This window comes from Monodelphis domestica, chromosome 5 (assembly GCF_027887165.1).
Source record: "Monodelphis domestica isolate mMonDom1 chromosome 5, mMonDom1.pri, whole genome shotgun sequence".
NCBI classification, from domain to species: Eukaryota; Metazoa; Chordata; class Mammalia; order Didelphimorphia; family Didelphidae; genus Monodelphis; species Monodelphis domestica.
This window is the reverse complement of record NC_077231.1, coordinates 102,736,036-102,763,901: the sequence shown is the minus strand read 5'-3', so window position 1 is coordinate 102,763,901 and position 27,866 is coordinate 102,736,036. Positions and strand designations below refer to the sequence as shown.

Below are 27,866 nucleotides of genomic sequence, written 5' to 3'. Positions count from 1 at the left end.
TTATGAAACATGCACACACTTTTACTACAAAATAATTTATTGAACTAACAGCACAAGACACCTATATACACACAAAAACAAAAGAATCTGACTACCCATCAACTTAAGAATTTTTCCTCTTCTCCTTAGCCTTACGGACCTCTTCTATCAAGTCCTTCAAATACTGGATTTCCTTGCTTAGGGCATCTGCCTTCTCCTTCAGAGCCTCATTCTTCTGTTCTAGTTCTCTGCACTCCCCAGATAACGCCTCCTGTTCTGCCCTCTTCTTCTGTCTATAACGGGTGGCAGCAGTCTTATTCTGCTCCATTTTCTTTAGCTTTTTATCTACCTTTTTCTCTTTTTTGTCCTCAAGGGGGCGGTCATATGGCTTGGGGTGGGCAGAGAGAAAGATGGGATCTGAGCAGAGCTGACTCTCATTAGGAGAGCCCATGGAAGTGGAGGGGCTGTGCTGGGGAGAACTGAGATAGGACTCTGGGCTCGTACAGATTCCAATTCCACTATCATTATCTGAAGGAGCTTCTTCTTCTTTGATACCCTTGGGCATCATCACATAACCAAGTTCTGGGTTTCTGTCTCCTTCCAAGACATCCACTTCACTACCTAGTTCTAAACTAAAAGAATGGTCTGGAGTGGAGGTCAGGGGCCTTAGAGAAAGGGGAAAAGACTGATGGAAGGGGAGGGGGGCAACATGATCAGCTTCAAGTGAAGTTTCTGGGAATTGGCCAATTGAATTTTCTGTTAATGGGGTCTCTTTATCATTAGTTGCCAGGGGGTCGAATAGATCACAAGAGCCTTCCAACGTGGCCATAAGCTCAGAGCAGCTGGATTCTAGGTCATCCATACCCAAGAGGGCATCAAAGTCAAACTCCTTCAGATCCATTTTCTCCACCATCCAATCCATGCCTGAGAAGGCATCCTCTGCAAGACAAATAACTTTGTCACCAAACATCCTGGGCTAGAATTATCAATCACTATCCATTTCCCCAATGACCCACTTTAAGGACAATGGCCTTGACCCCTCCCCCCCAAAATTTTCCCCGAAAAACCCCCTATTTCTTACCCTTGCCAAAGTCTGTGGCAGTAACTAAACTGTCCACAGCCAGCCAATCAGAAGAGGCTGCCTTAGCCTTGTCGCTGGAGAACCCATGCGATTTGAAGGGCTTGGCCTCCTCCAGGTAGTCATCTAAGGGGCTCAGGCTTTCCTCAGCCCCCAAACCCGACTGGTTGAAGGGGGACAACAAATCCCCCCACAACAAGTCGCTGTTGAGGAAGCTCATCTCGGTCATGTTGTCGGACTTTTGTCGGTTTCAGGAAGGCAGAGTAGTCTTGGGTGTCTTTTTCTTGGATGACAGCAATGCTGCTGCTGAATGCCGTGAAAAACCTGCAAGAAATCCTGGGGCGTGAGTCCTTTCTTTCCATCCCCCATTTCTCCCCATATTGGATTTATATCAGGAAAGCAAGCTTTAATGGCCGAACTGGGGCCGGGCCCGGGGCTAAGGCTCTCTTTTCCTCTTTCTCTTCCTTCTCATGCCCATATAAGGATCGGGGCCGACGCCCCGCCCGCAGGGGGCCCGAAGGGGATGACTCATTCCGAGGCCACCGCGGCCCCTTCGCGTCCCCAACCCCCACACTATAGCGTCCGCCATTTTATCTACTTCCTTTTCTGCCACGTTGAGCGTGGGCAATGCGCCCGACCCGGCCCGGCTAGCCTTCTACAAAAGTGCTGCCCCACCAGGATATTTTCAGAACAAGCTAGGGACCTTTGATCTCTCCAGAGTTTCTAGACCATACAAGACAAATATCCTCTATCATAGAACATAAGCAGCGAGTCATTGCTCCCCTCTGCATTGTTTGCTGAGCCCAGAAAACGGCCTAACACGTAAACACAAGCGATTACTAAACGCCTGGGCGTATAAAGGCCTGGGGTCCTCCCCCCGCATCGCTACCACCCCTCCTCTACTTACGCCATGGCTTCGCCGCTAGAGTTTGCCGCTGCAGAGCCCGGAGCTGCTGCCGCCGCCGCTGCAAGGGCCAATGCTGCCGCGGTCGCTGCCGCCTTTAGAACGCCATGGCGGGCGCCGGGGGAGGGGGGTGGACTAAGGCGAGCCGAACTCGGGGCGGGAGAGGGCGGCAACGAACGCAACAAAAGAGATTATCCTCCAAATACAGCAGAAATGAAAATGGCGGCCGCAACGCCTGAAGCGAGCTTCTTATAGTGCGCGCCATACGTGACGCGGTATTCCTCCGCAGGCGTCAAGCATCTTTCCACCCAGATCACGTGACCTCCCCGCCCCAAAACGAGGTGCCGTATTCATTTCCATTCTATTGTCTTCATTGAGCTCCGAGCACGATTTCTGGTTATCAACGAAACGAAGGAGGCGATTGCCTTGGAAAAATCTCCCGGAAAAGGGTGGAATGGCAGGGACTATTTTTATACAACTTTACTCCCTTTTCGCGGAGGGATCTAAATTTCGTGTCACTCCCATATCCGGGAACAAGGGAGGGGCCAGGAAGGGCGAGGGAGGCAGAGCAGTAAAATCTCTTTTATCCTGGGACGGTTTGCGTCAATGTGATGTCTCGAGGAAACGCGAAAATCTCGCGAGACTGCGTTAGAGGCAGGGCTAGGGCAAGAGGACAGTGCTGATTGGCTCCAACTGATGACTCACGCCTAGCTCAATCTCTTATTGGGCAAGAACCTGAAGGTTGTCGAGATGGTCCCTACGGTTCAGCGCTCAGCAGCGTAGGCGAGGGTCGCGGCAAGTGGCCTACAAATGCCACCCCACCCCCAATTCCCCGCCGTCCCCCACCGTGTCCTGGTCGTGATTTTACAGATCCAGGGTTCTTCTCCCGCAGCTCCCCATCTTCCGAGCCTGGTTGACCGTTTACCCATTCCCCGCTTCGACCCTTCTAGACCGAAGACCGATGCCCCACGGGGCTCTTTTTCACTTATTGGAAAAATTGATGAATCACGTGGACTGAAATAGATACAGTGAAATTGAAGAGATCAGTGTCAAGGCGTTCACTTGACTCTTCAGGGACCATCCAGCTGGAGGATCCTTGGCTAGACAGCAAACCCAATACTATCCAGGGAGGGAGGGTTGGGGAACCCCTCTGTGACTGAGGGAGGCAAAACCAATTCATTCATAGTTTGTTCATTGTATGGAGAGCCAGGGCTAGAGATAGGCCATCCTGGGTTCCAATTTGGCCTCGGGAACTTCCTATCGGTGGGACCCTGGGTAAGTCACTTAATTCCCATTGCCTGGCCCTTACGGCTCTCCTGGCCTGGAACCAATACACAGTGTTGATACAAAGAGAGAAAATAACGGTTATTTTAAAAATGCCAGTTCACTCCTAGGGTGTAGGTAAGTTGGGTGTAAATAAAAGGGAAAGAGTGGTCCTACTGGGCCCTACCCCCCAGTTTTTGAGAGAGCGCATCCAAAATGATGGTGTCCCAGGAGGAGCATCAAAGGGCTTGAGGTCAAGAAGAGCAAGCTCAGGAGGAATCCAACTAAGTGTGTTCTTGGCCTGTTTTAGGAGATCTCAGATGATGGCTCTTGGGCAGAACTGAGAGTAACCGGACATGAGGCCAATGGAAACTTCACCAAAACCTCCTACTCAAAAGTAGAGATGCTGAAGTGGATACAGTCAACAAGCATTGATTAACCACCACCAATAATTAAAGAAAGGCAAAAAAAGACCAGGCTCTCAGGAGCTCCCAGACTAATAGTGGGGAGACAGAAAAGGATGGACAAGGTTGCCCACTTGGTCATGTCTTGTAAGGAGGCTTCCTGTTTAGGGCTGGCTTGGATTATATGGCCATAGGTGGTTCCTTCCAACTCTGAGAGTTGCTAGGTAGATAGAGTGCCAGGCCTGGAGTCAGGAAGACTCACCTTTAGTTCAAATCCAGCCTCAGACATTTCCCAGCTGTGAGACCCTGGACAAGTCACTTAACTTTGCCTCAGTTTCTCATCCATAAAACAAGGTTTGAGAAGGAAATGGCAAACCACTCCAGGACCTTTGCTAAGGAAATCCCAAATGAGGTCACAAAGAGCCAGACCGAACAACAACAAACTGGGAGATTGTGATTCTGGGATTTTCACAAGGTTTTTCTTTCAAATTGAGCAGAAAAATGAGCCTACCAACAATCCATTCATGACCCCTAGTTGTAACTTCTGTGATGTGATAAATCTGGTCTCTCCTCCATAGGAAAACCCATTAAATAGAATCACGTCCCCTCCTTTTTCCTTCCTCTACTCTAACCCTCCTGCGTCTTTTCTTCAGGCTAAATACTCCCTGCTTCCACCAACTGATCTTGGTTTGGCCTGTTCCTCAGTCATCTCAGCATCCTGGTCACTCTCCTCTGCCTATAATCCAGTTTGCCAAAGGCTCTTCTTAAAAAAAAGAACTGGGCCACCTAGAAATAGACTTGTCAGAAGGGAAGACAGCAAGACAATCCTTTCCCTGGTCCTGAACATAGTGCCTCCTTTAATGAATGCACTCAGTTTACATGAGCTTTTTAAAGGCTGCCATGATTTATTGTTGACTCACGCTCACTAAGTTGCCCAGATTGTTTTCACAGCAACTGCCTGGGCCCTGCCTCCCCCATCCTGTCCTGTGCAGCTGTCCAAATGTAAGCCCTTCACTCTGATCCCATTTCACTAGAATTGGCCCACCATGGGAGGCTGTGGTGATCTTTGGGGACTTAGATTCTGTCCTTCTGCCTGTCAGTTCACTCCCAGCTTTCCCATCTGCAATTCTGTTAAACATTGCTACCTATTATCCAGGTCAGTGATATAAATAATCACTGTGGGGCCTAAAAAAAGGCCTGAGGACATTCTACCAGCAAGCTACCAACCTCTAATTTGACTTATCAGGCATCCATTTCCAAATCTTCCAGTTATTGTCTTACCCCTTATCTCTCTCCATCTTGTCCCCAAGGATATTATGAACAAGAGAAAAATAGATATTATGTCAACAGAAAAATAGAAGGCAAACCTGAATTCCCAGACCCATCTCTTCTATAAAAATCTTCAAACTTTGCTAAAAACATGTCATGTTCATCTCCCTAGAGTCTACAGGTCTATCTGAACAGATTAAGAAACTAGAGGAGTAGAGAGTGGACAGGACTTGCCCAAGGTCAGAAGTGGTACAGGTAGGGTGGGAACTCACCTTGGACTTTGATATCTGCTTTGCCATTACTCTCCAGGACCTAGAGCCATCACTTCATTCCTTAGAAGCCCCAGCTGATCTCTAAGGTCTCTTTGCATTCTGAAATTCCATGAATCCAACAACCCAGGTTCAGATATCCATTCTTCCACTAGTTAAGAGGCAAAATGGAATAGCAGAGAGAACTTGGTTTGGTGCCAGGAGTTGGTTTCAGATCCCAAACTTGCTGCTAACAGTGTGCCCTTCACAAGGGTCTAAGAGGGTGACCAAATAACCTCTTTAGTCCCTGCTAGCCCTAAATCCTTGATCTCTAGGACTCAGTTTGCTCCTCTGTCCACTAGTGTGGGCCCTGAATATCCCAGTAAGGAATGAGGAGCCAGTTCTCTTCTAGCTCTAAAACCTACAAACCAACTTCCATCTAGGAAACCATATGATACAGAAGAGTATCACAGTTCAAATCCTGGCCTAGCCACATCAATTCATTCTCTGGACCTCCATTCCCTTAGATGTAAAATGAGCCCATTAGTCTAGCTGAGGTTCCCAAATCTGTGATCTGAATGGTTTGCTCTTTATAAATAAAAACTCGGGTTGGATTCAGCTTATTCAGACAGAAAATGAACTCTATGAGCGGTGGTGGTGGTGGGTTTACAGCTGTGGCACACTATATATGATCTGATTTTTTTCTCTGTATTGATCAGTTTTTTTTCCTTTTTTTTTGTCTGAAAAAAAATTTATTCTCTATAGGTAGCTCTTGGAAGAGGAGAAAAGAGATATGGGGGAAATAAAACATATTAAAGTGTTTTTAAAAAAGAGAAAATGGCATACTTAAATTGGTTAATCCTATCACATCACATCTGCAAGAGATAATTACTTCTTCCCCTACCTCCCTCCATTTTTATTACCCTTACTTCCCCTAGGACCTGAGGCTCCTTGGCCCCATCATAGGATCTCTGATTTAAAGTTCTCCCCATCTTAATACTTTTTTTTTTTCTATGCCTTAATAGACTAGGACTCCAGAAAAGTGATTCTAGTCTTGACTGTGCCTTTACGGCAATAGGGGACTTTAGGTAAGCCTTCTCAGAGCCTAGCTAAAAGTCAGGAGGGGGGTATATGGGGAAGGACCAGAAAGAAAAGGAATATTGGACTAGACTACCTCTAAGGTTCTTTCTAGCTCCAACAATATTAATAATCTTCCATGAGTGAATTGCCAATAAAAAAGAAAACTCACCAGCAAACCAACCTGCTGCTAGTCTCCAAACTTCATGGTTCTTGGCCATTTCTAGGGCCAACGTGAAACCCTACCAGCTTGGTAGAACCTATCAGAACTCACACTTCCCTAGGAAGGCCTCCAGTCACAGAGGGTCTTCTCCATGCTGCTGGGAGCCATCAGAATGGAAGGCTTAGTCTGTATAGCACTATACGAATTTGTACTGATCATTTTACTCCACAGAGGGGCTTGGAATGTCAGAGCATCTCTCTGAATTGAAAAGGCTGGCCTTGGAACTTTGAAGCCTGTGTTCAGGTCCTGCTTCTGACATCTAGACAACAAGGGAACAGGAGTGGTCTTAACCTAAGGTGCACGAACTTTCTTGTTAAAAAATAGCAACTATATTTCAGAAAAATTCCTTTTTCTTTGTAATCCTGTGTATTTTATGCATGTTAAAAACATGATTCTGAAATGGGGTCCATTTTGAACACAAGAACATGGTCAGCAAATCCATTTCCCAAACAGCCTGGACAGGGTGCCTTATTGCTAGAGATAGAACATAAAACCCAAAGCTTTCAGGCTCAGATAAATGGAGCAGCCATTGTCAGGACGGTGGATGTGGGCAACTCTCCCAAGGGGAAAGGGGAGGAGGGGCAGATAGGTAGCACAGTGGATAGAGTGCCAGGCTTTGGAGTCAGGAAGATCTGGGTTCAAATCTGACCTCAGACACTTCCTGTGTAAACCTAGCCAAGTCACTTACCCCTGATTAGCTAGCAGCCCTTGCTGCTCTTCTGTATTAGAACTGATACTAAGACAGGTGTGAGTTAAAAAAAAAAGAGAGAGAAAATAGGTCTTAGAAATGGTAAAAGATGCAAAAGGCATGCTCAAAGCCTTTACCCAAAAAAGTTCCTGAAAAGGCTTCTACATCTCTAAATTTCTTTTGTTCCCAAGCTGCCAAGACCATGACTTTCCCATTTCTTCCCTGATGTCAGCACCTGACAGAGGCAGCTTAGACTGCTTGGAAGTACTGGGAGGGACCAATTCAGAGTCCCTCCACTGAGAGGATCATTGGACCTTGTCACTTGTTGTACCAAAGCACCTATGATCCTCTGGGCTATACTATCTGCCCAGCCTCTGCCTCTACATTCCCCAGACCCTCCCAGGCACCCTCATTTAGCCTGTTAGTACCCTCTAAGGTTCTTGGGGGTTTGCATCATGCTATCAGATCCCCTAAAATTTGGGGGCCTTTCCCATCTGCTCTGCAGCTGTTTTCCCAATTAGCAGGAGCTCCTGAAAGGCCTATTCTCCCATTCCTTTGCATCCCCAGCAAATGGCATATAGTAAACATTTAATGACTGCTTTCTTGCTCCTGCATTAACTTGAGGTATAAAAAAAAATAGCCAACAGCTGGTCTAATCGCCAAGTGAGCTTCCAGTGAACTGGGCCTTGGGTTCAAGTTCCACTTCTGAAATATTGGCTTTTGAGTGACTGGGAAAGTAACTAAACTCTTTCATGTCTCCAAGGCCACCCAGTTGAGAAAGCGGGTACAAAGCTGTTGACAACCTGCAGCAGGGTTTGTCCTATGACTTTCCTCTTTCCTATATCTCTATACCCAGACAATCCAGACCAACAAATCAGAAATTTTCCTCTCTTCTTGGATAGCCAGAAAGTACCTTCATGACTTCCTCTAAGAGCTCTGAACTTGGGGTCCAGGAATGTTGTGTTCTGATAGTTTAATATATCTGATTTGCTCTGTAGTCCTATGGATTATTCTGTGCTCTTCAAAATGATTCTGGAGGGCAGCTAGGTGGTTTAGTGGATTGACCCAGGCCTAGAGATGATAGATCAAGAGTTCAAATCTGGCCTCAAGTAATTTCTAGCTGTGTGATCCTGGACAAGTCACAACCCCTATTGCCTAGCCCTTACTGCTCTTCTGCTTTTAGACTAATATATAGTATTGATTTTAAGACAGAAGTTAAAAAAAAAATTCCAAAAAGTTTCATCCAGAAGCTTGGACAGCCTAAGAGGTCCAGGACTTAACAAAGATCCCCAAATTAGGTCCAACTCTTCTTTTTTACAAATGAAGCAATCTTCTCTGGCTGCTGGCTTCTTTAAATTTCAGATCCTTGATCCTGGCATCAGAGATGCTCCAGACTTATATCTGAGTGACCAGTCCATTTTGACAATGACATCCTTCTGATGCAGGCAATATTGCCAAAAAATTTTACTTTGGCTATATCCCAATCCATCATGTGCCCTATCTCTGCACATGGAGGGAGGAGGGGAGTCACCCCCAACACCCATGCTTGGGAAAGCATGCCACCATTTTCTCTGCTTTTCAGAACCTTTTCCCCTTAAAGTTCAGTTCTGGGGTGACCCAGAAGCCTTACAAGAAGGCTTACCTAATTCTTCCCATTGTCCAAGACTGAGAATTCTTTTTCTCCTCAAAGTGATCCAAGATAGCTTGATAGCATCATCCTTTCAAACAGGTTTTAGTATCTCCACAGCAGACTGTTAGATTAAGCCTAAGTGCAAGGACTTTTTTCTTAAACTTCTGAAAGGCCCAGTGCTTTGGGTTCCCTAATGGCCTAAGAACCCTTTTGGTAGAAAGTCATGTCTACATTAACAATACAGTGGTTTATTGTCTATAAAAAGCCAGCAATAAGTCACCAATTGCCTCAAGAGTGCTCCTCTAATCCGGTCCTGATCTAGACCAAGACATGGTGCCCAGTGCTATTCCTGACTATGGGGAAAAAAGGTGCTGCTGTTTTTAGGGGGGGTTGGGTGGCTAAAATAAATAACATAGCGGCAGAGAAAAATCATTCTGTGTGTGGACACACAAAGACCCTGAAACATGAAAGCCCATGCCCACTTTGGGAACAGGAACCACAGAAAGCATGTGATCTTTGTGAGTTACCATGAAAGCCCTAGAATAATCCAGGAGAAAAATGATCACTATAAATGGTTAAGTAAAGGCTTCTCTCCTTTAATTCCTCTACTTCCAGCCTTTGTCTTCACGCCCATTTTTAAAATGCAAAGCACAAGACTAAGGTGAGCCCAACATCACCTGCCTAGTCTTGGAGGCTTCAGTGAAGTATCTCTAACTCCTCTGGGGTGAAAGGGAAGGCCCACACCACCCTAACCAGCAGCCTCCAAACAAACAGCCCAGTCCTTGGAAAGAAAATTTTATCCACACCAAACACAGAAGCCAAAGCTGGTGCAAAGGTTTTTTTTTTATTATTATTATTGTTTTATGTTCCCACTCTTTTAAGTCACGGACTCCTTGGCTTCGATGTCTTAGAGGAGAAAAAGACAGCAGGAAGGTTGTCCCGGTGCTTGTCCTGGGCAGGCTGCCTGGATCTGGAGTTCAGCAGAACTGACCAGAACACAGAACCCAAGCACCCAGTCCCACCCTCAAAGCCTGCCCAGGCCATCTGTGGTCCAGCTCAGAATGCATGTGGATCAAGGACAACACACATAGCAAAGGGCAGCTTGGGAGCTTGGTCAGAACCCCTGCAAGTCCAAGAACAAACCAGCTTTCACAGAGAGGGAACAAGATAATCCCACCCCCAATCCCTGCACTCCCAGGCCTTTGGTCAGCTATCACCACTAAGCTCATAACCACACAGCACAGCAGTGATGGGAAGATGCTCCAAGCTGGGGAAGCCTGGCCTGATACATCCTGCTCCCAATTTTGGCTCCTAGGTCAGAAAGGGTAGAGACTATCCAGCCAAGTTCAGGGCCAAGTCTACAGCCTCAAAGGAAGGAGTGAGGGAGCCTCCAACACAGGTCTCTCCCTTCAGTCCTCCCCTAATGCCCATAGTAGGCACTGGCTTACTCACTAGGTTCCATTCCATCTTTGCCCTTTCAAAAGAAGCAGCAACAAAAATATCAAAAAGGAGCCAGGCCAGGGAATGGCTGGGTAGGAGCCTGGACTTAAAAAAAAACATCAGTCACTTCTTTCCTTTAATAATAAAAATACCCCAATTAAACATAGGGATTGGGGGGGAAATCCCAATTTGTTGGGGGAATAAGAATCCCAAAACCTCAATGACCAATTTGGTTTCTGATACTTTTAAAAGGAGGTGTTTATGCCAGTAAAGACTTTTTCAGGATCTGATGTTTGTGTAGATCAATGAGCAAAGAGATGAGAGCACCTCATCTCTCCCCCAAAAAGTTGGAATTCTGCTGCCCATCCTTTGCATCAGTTAAGGTTTGTGTCCAAAGGAGCCATAAACTAGGGCCATTTTTTTGTTTTAATCCTTGCATTCCACCTTAGAATCAAAGTATTGGTTCCAAGGCAAAAGAGTAGTAAGGACCAGGCAATGGAGTTAAGTGACTTGCCCAGGGTCACACAGGTAGGCAGTATCTAATCCAGATTTGAATCCATCTCTAGGCCTGGCTCTCAATCCACTAAGCTACCTAATACCTCTCATACTTTCTGATTCTATGGACTGCTCCATCTCCTCATAGTGTGGCAAGATCAGCCTGTTTGAATTTGAAGCTATTCTGGAATAATTCTTCCTAATTCAATTCACTTTTCCCCTCTGAGATATATGGTTACTTTTTTTTTTTAAGCTCCATATTCCACGGTAAGGAGCTAATGTATAGGAGGTTTGGAGAGCAAGCTAGAGAAATTGCAGATTTTAAAACACTTTTGTTGGGCAGACCTTCCCAGTCTCCTTCCTGAAGGCATGTTCTATGAGCAATCAGAATCCCATAGACAGACACAAACCCATCAAATCTCCCTCAACAGTAAGAAGAGGAAGAGGCAGGGATTCTCTAAATTAACCCCCCTCTCCCACTTCATTTCCCAGGCTCTGAGAAATACATAGGTGTCTCCTCCTAGAAATCCTGGAAGCTGAGGATCTGGTCTCCTTTCTGTTTCCTGTCTCCTGACTGTTTCACCATTGAAATCCAGGGAACAGCGAATCTCATTGAGTGGGGAGGTAGAGAAAGCAGAAGCAAAATACTAAGATTTGGCGGTGGGAATACAAAATGCTGGATAAGAAGGCCAGCAACAGGGCCATTGATAGCCCCTTACCACAAACAGAAAAAGAAACACACAACAGTAAGACATATTGCCAATATGTATTAAACACTTCCCTCCCTCCCAGGACAACTTTACATTGCAATAAATAGTGCATTTTTAACAGCGGGCAACAAGAACAAGGGGGGAGAGGGGGAATAAAGTAGGATCCCCCCTCACCCCCATCTTCCCCTACAAGGCCCTTATTTCTCCCCAGGTGCTATCTGACAGACACAGGACAAAGGGAAGGGATGTGCGTGTTCTAGCAGCCTCTGGCAGATGCAGGATTGAAGCATCCTTTTGACAGTCCAATTCCCTTTTCCAAGGGTACTGAAGCTTCAAGGCAGGCCTGGCCCCTGCTGAAATGAGAAGCTAAGAAGGGGACACAGCACAAACATGAAGCCAGGAGGGGTTCTTTTGGTGCCCCTATCAGCAAGCATTCTGGCCTCTCACCAGACACCCACCACTTGTTGTTGACCACAGCTAATTGCTATAGCAGGGTGGCTAGGAAAACACAGCAACCTCAGTAATGTGCGATACCTGAGGGGCCTATGACCCTCCTTCCTCTCCTGAATCACTTGGTCAAAGTCAACTCCAGAGCTGGACAGCCGTGGGGCTGGTACAGAGGAAGGGCTACCACAAGCCTCCTGAGCACCAAGGCAGGATGGTCACTGTACCTCCAGGCTCCTCCTCTGGGTACCTCCTCTACCCTCTCAGAGAAAGCCACAGAAGAGAACCTGGAACCCAATTTCCAGAGCCATCCCTCCCAGAAGAGAGAACTTTCCATCTGAGATGCTCTCCACCTTTCCCAATCTACCTGATCTTAGCTTTCCCTGGCCAAATGAGGAAGGTGGGAGGTGGGGTAGGCCCCCATCCACCCCCAAGAGCCTGCCTGTCTTTTGCCTTTACAGACAGGAACATGGCTCTCGGGACAGCCCCAGCAGCCCCCCCACAGATCCTGGATATTCACTCACCATGCAAAATGCATTTCATAAATATTCACTCATTGCTACAGAGCAACATTCACTTATGAGACAGTATCTTGGTCAAGCAGATGTGCTCCAGGGAAAGGAGCTAGATGGGCAGAGGGAGCAACAGTAAAAGACACAGAGTGTTTTAAAAGTAGGGCCTGGTGGGGCAGCAGAAGTCACCTTTCCTGCTGCACTTTATGGAAGTTGGCCTTGCTAGGACAGTGAAAAAAAAGGGGAGGGGGGAGGCACAGTGTTTAGTGACAGAAAAAAAGGAGGGCAGGGCAAGAAAAGGCCATTCTAGTTGGCAGGTATCGACCTGGGCTTGATGACCAGCAAGACTGGAGGCACCGAGGAACCCAGTGAGGCACTGCCTCGGCAGCAGAGCCCAGAGAATGTTTCCAACAATCTCCAAGGCCTGACCACCTAATACACATCACAGCTGGCTTTGCCCTCTATTACGTCTGCAACAGGACCTCTGGCTCAGACAGTGAGCAATAAAGGGTGTACCCCAATTCATCTATTTCTCCAGGGGTAAGCTCTGAAAATAGGTTCACCTTGGGGTTCAGGGCACTGGGTAGGACTCCAGCCTCCAAGTAGCCAATCAAGGCCCTGAGGGCCTGCAAAAAGCGGTCAGCTAGCATGTCCTGAGACCAGTCAGGCTCCTCTTGGGCCAAGTGGAGAATGACGTTAGTGAGCTGACTGGCAGTGAGGTGACCCAAAGCTGGGCTCGACTTGCATATGGCCTTGAGGACCTTGAGGCACACAGCTCGACAACCCGAGTCACCCTGGTCCAATGCACGGAGGCGGGCAGTTTCAGCGGGGCGCAGACTCAGCCTCCATAGGTTATCATACTGAGCCAGCCGGTGAGGCCGAGCCACAAGGATGGTGTCCCCCAAGGTCACTGATGGTAGAAAGTCAATGACAAGCCGCCGTTGTGGCTCATACTGCACTTCCAAGGTCAAGGCCTCAGGGGGTGGAGCTGGACGTATCACGTAGTCCAAGAGGGAGCCAATGGCCGGCCAGTTAATGGAGCCAGCTACGACTTTCTCAAATGTCTCTGCCACAGCCTTAGGCGAAAGGTAACCACCAACTACACAGCGGTCCCAGTAACTGCTGCCCCGGGGAAAGTACTCTGGGTTCTCCCGCCTGACCAAGAAGAAGCCTGGGATGTTCATGATCGTGTCCTCCCCGGGGATGCAGGACCACAGATTCTGCTCCAGGACCAGAGGCACGATGAGCTGAATGTGATCAGCAGTCACAACCTATGGAGAAAAGACACCAAGTCAAATGGGGCTGATGCCCCAAACTGCTCCAGCCCCACTGAATCTCTCCTACTCAGAGCTGCCTCCTTCTTCCCTGGGTGGCTGACTACAGTGGAATGCTTGGTTATGGCCACTGAGGAGACTCAAGGGGATACATCAGAGAGAGATCGAGGCTACAACCCTTCACACTGAGCTGCTGCTCTGCTCACCAAGCAAATACACCTGACCTAAATACAGGAAAGAGCAGGTATCCCCACCATCCACACACATGCACACAGAACTATCTCTTCCTTTGGTAGCTTTTTCAGGGCCTAACCATGAACCTATCCATATAAGGCCCTCAATAACTTGATTTAAAAGGATAACAGATTTAAAAGGAAGTCCCAAATTTAAGAAGAGAAAAAGAGAATAAAAGGGAATTGGGGCAGAGGGTATCTGTCCTGAAAGGGGTTGGGTTTATGATGCAAAAGGCGCTGTTCTCTCCCAAACATGGAACATCTTTAGTCCGAATGACCAATGTTATGAGAAAACAGGTCAAGGTCAGAAACTGCTCCTGTCCAGCTGTGTTCTTGGTGAAAAGTGCGTTACCTGTAAGTCATCATAAAGGCTGCCACTCAGATACATGTCCCGCAGTGGCATGTCAGGCAGCTTGGCCCGGAGGAAGCTCCGAAGCTCAGCACATATGTCTACTGCCGCCTGCTTGGCCCGGGCCTGCTCGCCAGGGGGGATAGCTGCCCGGGTCCGGTAGTAAGCAAATAGCTTCTCCTGAAGAGACAGGCGGAGTCGGGACTTCTTCAAGTCTGCCTGGCCCCTCTTGGAGGCTGGTTTGGGTCTGGGGGAGCAGAAACCATCTGCCAAGGAAAGCAAGAAAAATTCACATGAGAACCCCTGGCTCTGATGGCTCATTTGATCCACCCTTGGGACCCATGAGGCAGGAAATGGAGGGTTCCATAGAAATAAGATTCTTACCTGTGTCAAAGGCCGAGGGGTCTGTAGGCAGAGTCTGCAGGGATCTGCTAAGATTGCTCTTCATGTCCTGCTTCAGTAGCCGGGAGGATCCCATCCAGCTTGGCTCCTCCCAACTTCTTTTCCCTGAATGGCTCAGGCGGGTAGGACTGCTCGGAGCACTGATGGCCCGATCATACATCTACAACACCACCCCCAAGACAGGAGGAAGAAGAGTGGACAACCAGGCATTCATCAGAGCATTCAACATTCCTTACTTGTCTGAACATTTGCTACATTCTTACTGTGTGCTCAGCACTAGGGGCAGGGGGGAAAATACAAAGTAGAGAAAAGCTAGGATTCCTCATGGCACCTCCTTGTACTTATAAGTCTGGAGCACCAACATGCCAAAACGTATATTAAAACCCCAAAATGGATACCTACACATTAGAAAGATTCTGAAAAAAGTGTCATGGGGGATCCCAGAGAAGCCATCTCCAAAAGAGATACTTTCCCAGGATGGAGAAGAATTCAGCAGGTCAAGAGGAAAAAAGAGAACATGAATTTAGGTATAGGAGGCAGGAGAACTCAAGGCCATTGGTTCAGGAAAAGAAGGCACTGAAGTAATGTGTGTGAGCTTTGGGAAAGCCAAGCAGCTCCAGGGCTTGGAGGAAGTCCAAAACCAGGCAAAGGAATCTGAATCTCTGTAGGAAGGAGTGACATGATCCAAGTTTGCGTTCTGCAGACATTAGCTCTTTTCAGTCTCCTGGTTCTCAGAGATGTGCCACCTACACCCAATGTTACCAAGGACCCAGAGTCACTCACCCTTTTGACAGCCAAGGTGGCAATCCCTAGCATGGCTGCTCCACCAACCCCCAGCACCAGGCGGGCATTGGACAGCACAAAATCAATTGCAGTCCCAATGCCATTGTCATCCTTCTTGCCTTTTCCCGGGCGCTCACCAGTACCTGCCATTGCTCCCCTGGGAAAAAAGAACAAAAGAAGATATACAATGCTACCAATGAGTGACAGCTTAACCAGTGAAGTCCTCAACCTCTCTAGAACTCCAGGCTGTTTCTGCTCACACTAACCCCATCACCCTTCTGACATCATGCCTCATACCTTCACCAACCCATGGAGCCAGCTGTTTCCTTCCTGCCTGTCCTTCAATTTCTGGATGGGCAAATGCACTACACTGGGTACCAGCCAACTCAAGCTGCTTTCCTCACCCTGCTGCTCCAGAGGAAGATAACTGGGCCTTTTGATACAGTTGGCAAGGTGAGGGTTGGAGTAAGAATGAGCTCATTTCTGATAGAAAGAAAAGGTCTCCCTTTCTTCATATGAAGTTTAACTCAATGAATATCCTCTCATCTCATGACAGACAGTCCAGCTGATTCCAATTACCTGGCTGCATCAAAAAAATCTGCATGGCTACGTTGGGCTCCATTTCTCTTAAAGAAAGTTGTCCCATTATACTGGCACAGAAGGGTAATATGGACTTAAATGTGGAAAAGACAAAACAGGCTGAAAACCATTTTTGGGTACTCCTGTTATGGGTGCTGTTGAGTTACAAAGTCTTTGTTCTGAGAGATAAGTATGTCAGTCAGAAAAATGAGAATAGACAACATATAGACTTCCAGGTAAACATGGCTGCAATTTAGACGCCACACGCTTCCTCTCCCCAGCACCGAACGAAATAGACTACATCTAAGGAGCATAAAAATCACCTTTGGAGGAACAGAAGGACTCCCCAGTACCCCAAAGAGGCGAAGGTACGTGGGGTTTGAACATTTCCACACTATAATAAGAAGGAGGTAAAGCTTGCACAGAAACGTGAACTGAGCCACCCTTCCCCCCCCCACCTCCCCCACCAAACCAGAGTGAGCTACCGGAACGCTCACTGGGACAGCGAGTGAGTGGGGAATGTCTCTGTCTGGGGGGGCACTCCAGGGTCCTTGGGATCTGGGGGCTGCCAGGAAACAACATCTCAGGGCGGTTTCATGGGAGAATCCTGCTCTGAGCACGGGGACGCGGAGCTGTACTCAGGGTGGTTGCACTGATTATCTGGGCGGAGCTGAACACCTGTGCAGTTTGGCTGTGACCAGGGGCCCAGCGCTCTAAGAAACCTCGGAGGCTGGGAAGAACTAGTCTGAGGCAACCTAAATTCACAGAAAACCCGCCCACATCACCCAGACCTCAAACCAAAAAAGAAAGTGGAATAAAACCACCAAAGGGATGGCTCACATGGCCCAAAATCAAGGCTCCAGGAAGAAAGGGAAAAAGGTGACTATTGAAAACTTTTATGGTGGAAGTACCCAAGGAAAAGAAGAGAATGAGGAGGAAATCCAAAAAAAATCAGAACATGCCTCCCAAAAAGGAAACTATCAACAAGCTCTGGAAGATCTCAAACTGGAGCTTACCCAAAAGATGGAAACCTTCTGGAAAGAAAAATGGGAGAAAGAGATCAGCAGTCTGATAGATAAGACTGCACAATTAGAGAAAGAGCAGGAAGCATCCAATAGAAGGGCAGACAAAGCTGAAAAGCAAAACCAGTCCCTAATGACCAGAATTAAGCAACTCGAAGAAAGTGAGATCATAAAACAGCAAGAATCAATAAAGCAAAGCCAAAAAATTAATGAATTAGAAGAAAACATAAAATATCTCACTGAAAAGGTCACAGACTTGGAAAACAGAGGAAGAAGAGACAAGCTCCAAATTATCGGTCTCCCTGAAAAACCAGAGATAAACAATAACCTCGATGTTATTCTACAGGAGATTATTGAAGAAAATTGCCCACACGTTCTGGAGCAAGGGGGCAAAATAGAAATAGAAAGGGTTCATAGAACACCCTCTATACTAAATCCCCAAAAGACAACCCCTAGGAATGTAATTGCCAAATTCAAGAGCTTCCAAGAAAAGTAGAAAATCCTACAAGAAGCCAAGAAGAGGAGCTTCAGATATAAGGGGGCTCCCATAAGCATCACACACGACTTAGCGGCTAACACACTAAGAGACCGCAAAGCATGGAACACGATATTTAGAAAGGCAAGAGAGCTGGGTCTCCAACCAAGAATCAACTACCCAGCAAAACTGACTATATACTTCCAGAGGAAAGTATGGACATTCAACAAAATAGAAGATTTCCAAGCATTTGCTAAGAAAAGACCAGAGCTCTGTGGAAAGTTCGATATCCAAGCACAGAAAGCAAGAGAAACATGAAAAGGTAAATATGAAAGAAAGGGAAAAGGAGATAAATCTTATCTTTTTCTTTAAGTCAAACTCTCTTCTATAAGGACTACATTTACATCAAATTATATATATTAATATGTGGGGAAAATGTCTTGTGTAACTCTCAAAAATTGTACGCATCATAAGAGTAGTTAGAAGAAACATGCATAGGGAAAGATTGGGGCATTAAGAAGATTTGGGGAAAGTGGGGGCAAAGAAAGGAAAAGGGAGGGGGGAACCACGATAATACTAAGATTAACTTCAAGAAATAGGGGGGGGATCAATAGAATAATCTTTCCCATATAAAGATACACATGGGAAGGGGAGGGGAAGAACTCTCATATGAGAAGAGGAAGAGAGCGTGAAATGGAATTACTTAAACCTTACTCTCAGTGAAATCAAATCTGAGAGGGAAGAACATCTAGATCCAGTGGGATCCTGAATTCTATCTTATCCAACAGGGCAAGAAAGAAAGGAAAATTAAGGAGGGGAAGGGGGAGGGAGTATAAAAAGGGAGGGAAGGAGAGGGGGGAGGGGAAGGGAGTATAAAAAGGGAGGGACCAGAAAGGGAAGCATATCAAGGGAGGGGACTAGGGGGACTAACCCAAAGTAAATCACTGATTCAAAAGGATATAGCTAAAGAAGAAAGGTCAGAACTAGGAGAAGATATCAAAATGCCAGCGAATCCACAAGTGACAATCATAACTTTGAATGTGAATGGGATGAACTCACCCATAAGACATAGAAATATAGCAGATTGGATTAGAACCCAAAACCCTACCATATGTTGTCTTCAAGAAACACATATGAGAAGGGTTGACACTCACAAGGTTAGAATTACAGGTTGGAGTAAGACCTTTTGGGCCTCAACTGATAGAAAGAAGGCAGGAGTTGCAATCATGATATCTGACAAAGCCAAAGCAAAAATAGATCTGATCAAAAGGGATAGGGAAGGTAAATATATTCTGTTAAAAGGTAGTATAGACAATGAGGAAATATCACTAATCAACATGTATGCACCAAATGGTATAGCATCCAAATTTAATAGAGAAACTAGGAGAATTGAAGGAGGAAATAGACAGTAAAACCATATTAATGGGAGACTTGAACCAACCACTATCAAATTTAGATGAATAAAACCAAAAAATAAACAAGAGGTAAAAGAGGTGAATGAAATCTTAGAAAAATTAGAGTTAATAGACATATGGAGAAAAATAAATAGGGACAAAAAGGAATACACCTTCTTTTCAGCACCACATGGCACATTCACAAAAATAGATCATACACTAGGTCACAGAAACATGGCACTCAAATGCAGAAAAGCAGAAATAATAAATGCAGCCTTTTCAGATCACAAGGCAATAAAAATACTGATCGGTAAGGGTACATGGAGAGCCAAATCAAAAATTAATTGGAAATTAAATAATATGATACTCCAAAATCAGTTAGTTAGAGAAGAAATCATAGAAACAATTAATAATTTCATTGAGGAAAATGACAACGGCGAGACATCCTTTCAAACCTTATGGGATGCAGCCAAGGCAGTACTTAGAGGAAAATTCATATCCTTGAGTGCATATATTAACATATTAGGGAGGACAGAGATCAAGGAATTGGAAATGCAAATCAAAAAACTTGAGAACGAACAAATTAAAACCCCCCAGAAGAAAACCAAACTAGAGATCCTAAAAATTAAGGGAGAAATTAATAAAATAGAAAGTGACAGAACTATTAAGCTAATAAACAAGACTAGAAGCTGGTACTTTGAAAAAACAAACAAAATAGACAAAGTACTGGTAAATCTAATTAAAAAAAGGAAAGAAGAAAGGCAAATTAACAGCATCAAGGATTAAAAGGGGATCTCACCTCCAATGAAGAGGAAATTAAGGCAATCATTAAAAACTACTTTGCCCAACTATATGGCAATAAATATACCAACCTAGGTGATATGGATGAATATTTTCAAAAATATAAATTGCCTAGACTAACAGAAGAAGAAATAGATTTCTTAATCCCATATCAGAAAAAGAAATCCAACAGAGGCCATCAAAGAACTTCCTAAGAAAAAATCCCCAGGGCCCGATGGATTCACCAGTGAATTCTATCAAACATTGTAAACCTTAAAATTTCTTAGACTTATAAATGTTGGAAATTTCACCATTAGGAAATTTCATACTTGGAAAATTTCTTACTGATAGTCTATTGGAATGTGAACCCCATTGGCATGGGAGGGTCATTCTCCTCCCTTCTTAAGATTACTTTAGGACAGAAACCTTTTGCTGAACAATGGAAAGGGCTTTGACCTATGCTTAAGCATAGAACAGGAATTTCTTTGAGTCATGATTGATTTTAGAATTGATACAATGGAGATACTTGGAATGACAAAACCAGGTCTTGGAAATTGCAATCCCCACCCTACTCAGTCCTAACAGGACTTAGGAAGGGCTGCTGCATATATCAAAATTTAATTATTCCAATCTCTACCCTACTCAGGGTAACAGGATTTAGGAAGGGCTGTAGCAAAAGATCAAGATTTAATTATTTGAGAATATGACCTTCAACAGACATGTGCAAAGCCACAGACCTCTGGGCGGTCCTGGGTTAAGCTAGAGCCACCTTTGGCACAGGGAAGACATGGTCAGTGATTGGTAGATGTGAGAATGGAGGGGAGGGAACTTGGATGGTTTGCTTAAAGAGAGAGGGGTCTGAGGACTGAGGGGTGGTTGGGTTGGAGAGTTTTGGCTCTGAGTGGTTGGAGAGGTGCTCTGAGAAGCTTGCTCTGAAGGAAGCTGGAGGTGGAGGCCCCTGAGACTGTTTCTCCATTTTGGTCACGTGAGTAATAGGGACTGATCTCCTTTCTTTGCCCCAGCTATCTAAGGGCTTGGGCCTTTTGGCCCAGCCTAAACAGAAGTGTATTTAAGCCCTATTCCCTTCTCTCCCCTTTCTCTCTCTCTCTCTCTCTCTATCTCTAATTCCTTTCTTCCTCTTGTTTGTAATTAAACTCTATAAAAGGTTGACGGCTTACTTGAGTTTTCATTTAGGAATTACATAGCTGAATTCCTTGGCGACCTTAAATTAATATATATCAGTCTTTTAAAGTGATTTCCTTGTCACAACATTCAAAGAACAGCTAACTCCAATACTATACAAACTATTTGACATAATAAGCAAAGAGGGAGTTCTACCAAATTCCTTTTATGACACAAACATGGTACTAATTCCAAAGCCAGGCAGGCCAAAAACAGGGAAAGAAAATTATAGACCAATCTCCCTAATGAATATAGATGCAAAAATCTTAAATAGGATACTAGCAAAAAGACTCCAGCAAGTGATCAGAAGAATCATTCACCATGATCAAGTAGGATTCATACCAGGGATGCAGGGCTGATTCAATATTAGGAAAACCATCCACATAATTGACCACATCAACAAGCAAACCAACAAAAATCACATGATTATTTCAATAGATGCAGAAAAAGCCTTTGATAAAATACAACACCCATTCCTATTAAAAACACTGGAAAGCATAGGAATAGAAGGGCCGTTCCTAAAAATAATAAACAGTATATATCTAAAACCATCAGCTAATATCATCTGCAATGTGGATAAACTAGATGCAGTCCCAATAAGATCAGGAATGAAACAAGGATGCCCATTATCACCTCTATTATTTGACATTGTACTAGAAACACTAGCAGTAGCAATTAGAGAAGAAAAAGAAACAGAAGGCATTAAAATAGGCAAGGAGGAGACCAAGTTATCGCTCTTTGCAGATGACATGATGGTCTACTTAAAGAATCCTAGAGATTCAACCAAAAAGCTAATCGAAATAATCAACAACTTTAGCAAAGTTGCAAGATACAAAATAAACCCACATAAGTCATCAGCATTTCTATATATTTCCAACACAGTTCAGCAGCAAGAATAGAAAGAGAAATCCAATTCAAAATCACCTTAGACAAAATAAAATACTTAGGAATCTATCTCCCGAGACAAACACAGGAACTATATGAACACAACTACAAAACACTCTCCACACAACTAAAACAAGACTTGAACAATTAGAAAAACATTAACTGTTCATGGGTAGGACGATCCAATATAATAAAAATGACCATCCTACCCAAACTCATCTATCTATTTAGTGCCATACCCATGGAACTTCCAAAATTTTTTTTTACTGATTTAGAAAAAACCATAACAAAGTGCATTTGGAAGAACAAAAGATCAAGGATATCCAGGGAAATAATGAAAAAAAAAATACAAAGGAAGGGGGCCTTGCAGTCCCAGATCTCAGACTATATTATAAAGCAGCAATCACCAAAACAATCTGTTACTGGCTAAGAGACAGAAAGGAGGATCAGTGGAATAGACTCGGGATAAGTGACCTCAGCAATACAGTATATGACAAACCCAAAGATCCCAGCTTTTGGGACAAAAATTCACTATTTCATAAAAACTGCTGGGAAAATTGGAGGACAGTGTGGGAAAGATTAGGGTTAGATCAACACCTCACACCCAAAGATAAATTCAAAATGGGTGAATGACTTGAACATAAAGAAGGAAACTATAAGAAAATTAGGCGAACACAGAATAGTACACATGTCAGACCTTTGGGAAGGGAAAGACTTCACAACCAAGCAAAACTTAGAAAGAGTTACAAAATGCAAAATAAATAATCTGGAATACATCAAATTAAAAAGGTTTTGTACAAACAAAACCGATGTAACTAAAATCAGAAGGGAAGCAACAAATTGGGAAACAATCTTCATAAAAACCTCTGACAAAGGCTTACTCAAAAATATACAAAGAACTAAATCAATTGTACAAAAAATCAAGCCATTCTCCAATTGATAAATGGGCAAGGGGACATGAACAGGCAGTTCTCAGCCAAAGAAACCAAAACTATTAATAAGCACATTAAAAAGTGCTCTACATCTCTTATAATCAGAGAGATGCAAATCAAAACAACTCTGAGGTATCACCTCACACCTAGCAGATTGGCTAACATGACAGCTATGGAAAGTAATGAATGCTGGAGGGGATGTGGCAAAGTAGGGACACTAATTCATTGCTGGTGGAGTTGTGAATTGATCCAACCATTCTGGAGGGCAATTTGGAACTATGCCCAAAGGGTGATAAAAGACTGTCTGCCCTTCGATCCAACTATAGCACTGCTGGGTTTGTACCCCAAAGAGATAATAAGGAAAATGACTTGTACAAGAATATTCATAGCAGCACTCTTTGTGGTAGCCAAAAATTGGAAAACAAGGGGATGCACATCAATTGGGGAATGGCTGAACAAATTGTGGTATATGTTGGTGATGGAATACTATTGTGCTAAAAGGAATAATAAAGTAGAGAAGTTCCATGGAGACTGGAACAACCTCCAAGAAGTGATGCAGAGGAGCAGAACCAGGAAATCATTATACACAGAGACTGATATACTGTGGTACAATCGAAGGTAGTGGACTTCTCCATTGGTGTCAATGCAATGTCCCTGAACAATCTGCAGGAATCTAAAAAATACTATCCACAAGCAGAGGATAAACTGTGGGAGTAAAAACAACAAGGAAAAGCAACTGCCTGACTATAGGGGTGGAGGTGATAGGACTGAGGAGAGACTCTAAATGAACACACTAATGCAAATACCAACAACATGGAAATGGGTTAGAAACAGGAACACATGTGATAACCAGTGGAATCATGCGTCGGCTATAGGAGAGGGAAGGGGGGGGGGGGGGGGAGAAAATGATCTTTGTTTCCAGTGAATAATGTTTGGAAATGACCAAATAAAATAATGTTAAAAAAAGAAAACAACATATAACAAAAAAAGAAAGAAAAAAAGAAAAATGAGAATAAACATGTCCATCTAGGTCTGATAGTGATGATCAGAGTAAATACTTCCAGTAAGAGACATGCCTAGAAAAGGGAAAAAAAAATTCCATGCCATTCCGGCTCAGTCCCTCTCTCGCTCATCAAAGATGCCAACTAGCTTTGGTCTCCTGTCTCTAGTCCTCAGGTCACGAGGAATGTTCACTGGTCAGTCTATGTGGTCAATACTTAGGTACAAGGATAATTCCCAAACAAGTTTGTATCCTGAATAGTCCCAAGATGGAATAAATTCAGGTCAGAATTATTCTTCATACTGCTGACCTATTTGCCAGCAATAAGATAAGGACAATCAGAATGACATACTGTGGGTACTTGGTAGATTTTTTACTGCCTGCCACCAATATCTCCAAAAGCACTTTAACAAGCAATATTTGCCTTTTGTTAATAACTCTGGTATGCAAGTTGGGCTGTGGCATTCTTTAACTTCAAGTTATTGCTTTTCCAGCTGCTGCACAATCCTCTCCATTACATTAGAATGTTAAGCTCCTTGAGGGCAGACATTATTTTGCTAGTCTGTGTATTCCCAGGGCTCAGCACAGGGCCTGGAACATAGTAACCATTTATAAATAAATGCTCTTGCTCACTTGAACTGCATTGAGTGGCTTCTAGTTCTAAAAAATGCTAACTTGCTATTCCATAATTTCAAAAACTCTGCTGTCATCAGTGTTGTCTTCTCCCAGTTTAAGGCTGCTAATCACATTCTGGGATTTGATCAGATGCCACAGAAAGAGAAAAGGGCCTTTATTCTTGCTTTCATTCTGCTGAATGTGGCAGGACTAAGCCTCGGGCTGGAGCTCTCAGAAGGCCGACTCTAAGAGTGTGTGTATTCTAGGCTGGATACTTGGGGAAAGAAGCCAACTAGAGTTATTTTTACCTCACAGGTCAGGCAAGAATTTCCATAGTGTTACTCTGTTTCCAAGCCCTCTCCACCCATTATAAAGCTTGCCTAGACAACTCCAACACAGCTAAAATAAACATGGTGAGATGGCTCTGGTAGTTTCCAAGTCTGAGTTTTCACTGTTTACAAACTATAGGAATCCCCCCACCCAAACAAAACACGTCATTTGTGAAATGGGCAAAAGAGCACGAAAACACCAACAACCTGGGTCTTATCCTGGAAATACAGATGGTATGGGGGGGGGGGGGGGAGAAGGCTATTGCCCCCCCAGTACAAAGACACCTAGTGCTAGAGAAGCATTTTTCTGGTCTTAGTTCCTTTTGCTGAGAAGAAAGGAGTCTCTGATAAGAACAACCTTCTAACTTTAAAAAACTGCCTGCCCTTTGATCCAGTCATACCACTGCTGGGTTTGTACCCCAAAGAGATAAGGAAAAATACTTGTACAAAATTATTTATAGCCATGCTCTTTGTGGTGGCAAAAAATTGGAAAATGGGGGGGGGGGGGCGCAGTGTCAATCGATTGGGGAATGGCTGAACAAATTGTGGTATCTGATGGTGATGGAATACTATTGTGCTAAAAGGAATAATAAACTGGAGGAATTCCATGTGAACTGGAACGACCTCCAAGTACTGATGCAGAGGGAAAGGAGCAGAACCAGGAGAACTGTATACACCAAGAGAGAAATACTGTGGCACAATCAAATGTAAAAGACTGTTCCACTAGCAGCAATACAATGAATGACCCAGGACAATCCAGAGGAACTTATGAGAAAGAACACTATCCACACCCAGAGAAAGAACTGTGGGAGCAGAAACACAGAACAAAAACATATGATTGATCAAGTAGTTTGATGGGGATATGATTGGGGTTTTGGTGTTAAAAGATCACTCTATTGCAAATATGAATAATATGTAAATAGGTTTTGAACAATGATATATGTATAGACCAGTGGTATTGCTTGTCAGATCCGAGAAGGGGAAAGGAAAAAAATCATGAATCATATAACCATGGAAAAAGCCTAAATAAAATAATTAAAAAAAAAAAAACAAAACTTCTAACATCTTATGACAGAGTTAGCTTCCAGAAAACCAACAGCCAGAATTTAGCCTCTAGATTATATTTCTCCCCATCTCAGATGAGAAGCCTCCTGATTTCTAGAATTATAATGCAAGCCTATGCTTACAATCCAAAGAAAACAGATCAGGCCTGTGAAGAACTCTTCCTGCTTGAGGGTAAATACCCTTAACTTTGGGCTAGATGTGATTTCATATATCTGGTGACCTGGAGGAAGAAGCTTTAAAAGTCCAACCAGAGAGCTGAAATGTCAAAAATGATTCACCCTTTCCTAGTCAAGTTTGCCTTTTGTGAAGTAGAATTTATTCCTAATTAATTCTGTGCTGTCTCAAAGAATTTGTATGGAAGAAGCTGGGCTGGATGACCTTTGAATGCACCAATGACCTAAAACCTGAAAACACAGGAAGATCTGGGGAAGAAAGGTCTGACCAAGCAAGTCATTAGAATTTCAGGCAAGTTACTTCACCTGTTTATCCAGTTATATAAAATGTGACTATAACTACTAGCCACACAGATGAAAGGACTGAAAGCTGGGAAAGACTAAGCTGGAAGAGGCAGCAAGTAGAATACCAGGAAGGCAACTTTACTGATGAATAAAATGTCATATGCCTGGGAGCACCTCAGTCAACATGGCCTAACCACAAGTAGCCAACAATACCCTCCCCCATCCTTCCTCACCTCAGGTGCTAAGGAAGGTCCAACAAGTAATCCAGGCTAGAAACTCACCCTTTACCCATTGCTATCACCTAAATAAGGAAGGGGAGGGTGCAGGAAACAGGGAAACAATGGGGGAATGGGGAGGATAGTCAAAACAAATATTAGGGAAGGATTTCTGCTTTTGTGCTCTGAGATTTATAAAGCCCCCTAAGAGTAAGTTAGTTGTTTTTTAAGCCTTAATTTCTGTGTTAAAATCAATCTGTTCCAAAACAGAAGAGAGGTATGGGTTAGCAAGTGAGGTTAAGTGATTTGCCCAGGGTCACACACTAGGAGTAGCTGGGGTTAGATTTGAACCTAGGTCCTCTAGACTCCAGGCTTGGAGTTCTATCCGCTGTACTATCTAGTTGCCCATAGAGGGAGTTATTTTTAAAGCACTTTCTCCTCAACAATCTGGTAAAAGAGGCAATTTAGCATTCTCCCCATTTTAAAAATGGGCAAAGAGGTTCAGAGCCCTGTCCCCATAGCTAAGAAGTATCAGGCCTGACAGGCCAGCCCTCTTACTGGTAACCAACTTGGGGAAGTGGGGAAGATTTGGGGTTTCATCACAGAGACAGGTAAAGAACTCTCTACTTCCAGGGTAGACACATGCACATATACCAATAACTTCTCAGATCCTGAGTCTGACTGAGTTGGCCAAGGGGCACTGAGTTCAGGCTTGGTGTAAATATCTGGATTCAAGTGCCTTTGGCACACAGTGGCCATGAGGCCATGGGGAAAGTCACTTATTCTCTCCTAGTACCAAGCGTCAACCTAACTTGTCTACAAATACTAGTGTCCAGTGACAGAAGGCCCACTTCATTAGTTAACATTCCTTTGGACAGTGGCATCCTTTGATACAGACACAATTAAGAAATAGGATATAAGGGGGCAGCTGGGTGGCTAGTGGACTGACAGTCGGACCCAGAGACAGGAAGGAGGTCCTGGGTTCAAATATGGCCTCAGACACTTCCTAGCTGTGTGACCCGGGGCAAGTCACTTAACCCCCATTGCCTAGTCCTTACCACTCTTCTGCCTTAGAACCAATACCCAGTATTGATTCTAAGATGGAAGGTGAGGGTTTAAAAAAAAAAAAAGAAATAGGATACATCTTGCTATGGTACCAGAGCCCAGAGCCATGCTTCAGGGCTCACAATCTGGTCAGCAGCATACTAATCCTGTTATAAGAAGGTTATTCTAACTAACTAGCTAAAGAATGCTGTGCCCATGGTTCATGGTTCCCAAGGGTACCAAGAGATGGACAATATTATTCCTATTTTATTATAGTTTTTTTTTAACCCTTTCTTTGTTTTAGACTCAATACTGTGTGGGGTCACACCACTAGGAGGTATCTGAGGCCAAATTTGAACTCAGAACCTCCAGGCCTGGCTCTTAATCCCCTGAACCACCTAGTTACTCCACAGAGTATCTCTGGAGGGCCAACCTGTAGCTCTGGGCACTGATGACCTTCCCTGTGCACATAGTAAAATACACTGG

The 27,866-nt window shown here is 44.4% G+C and overlaps 2 protein-coding genes across 2 annotated transcripts; both read right to left on the bottom strand.

Annotated features, from left to right (window-relative positions):
- Nucleotides 1-19: 19 nt before the first annotated feature.
- On the bottom strand, nucleotides 20-1,286 carry ATF4 (activating transcription factor 4). The gene is made up of 2 exons (XM_001366430.5): nucleotides 1,061-1,286; nucleotides 20-918 (listed from the first exon to the last, which is right to left on the bottom strand). Exons 1-2 carry the CDS (start codon nucleotides 1,284-1,286, stop codon nucleotides 104-106), a joined length of 1,041 nt encoding a protein of 346 aa, XP_001366467.2. The 3' UTR covers nucleotides 20-103.
- Nucleotides 318-15,555, bottom strand: MIEF1 (mitochondrial elongation factor 1). Its single transcript, XM_001362267.4, has 6 exons — nucleotides 15,406-15,555; nucleotides 14,605-14,782; nucleotides 14,224-14,486; nucleotides 6,395-13,635; nucleotides 1,965-5,317; nucleotides 318-1,381 (listed from the first exon to the last, which is right to left on the bottom strand). The coding sequence occupies exons 1-4, from the start codon at nucleotides 15,553-15,555 to the stop codon at nucleotides 12,829-12,831; spliced, it is 1,398 nt and encodes a 465-aa protein (XP_001362304.2). The 3' UTR covers nucleotides 318-1,381; nucleotides 1,965-5,317; nucleotides 6,395-12,828.
- Between the last annotated feature and the right edge of the window lie 12,311 nt (nucleotides 15,556-27,866).

Coding starts and splice junctions, on each gene's coding strand:
- ATF4 (XM_001366430.5), bottom strand. CDS start 1,286: ATGACCGAGATGAGCTTCCTCAACAGCGACTTGTTGTGGGGGGATTTG. Junction 919..1,060: donor TGCCACAGACTTTGGCAAGG/GTAAGAAATAGG, acceptor TTTGTCTTGCAG/AGGATGCCTTCTCAGGCATG.
- MIEF1 (XM_001362267.4), bottom strand. CDS start 15,555: ATGGCAGGTACTGGTGAGCGCCCGGGAAAAGGCAAGAAGGATGACAAT. Junction 14,487..14,604: donor CCCCTCGGCCTTTGACACAG/GTAAGAATCTTA, acceptor TTTCCTTGGCAG/ATGGTTTCTGCTCCCCCAGA. Junction 13,636..14,223: donor GCCTTTATGATGACTTACAG/GTAACGCACTTT, acceptor TTTTCTCCATAG/GTTGTGACTGCTGATCACAT.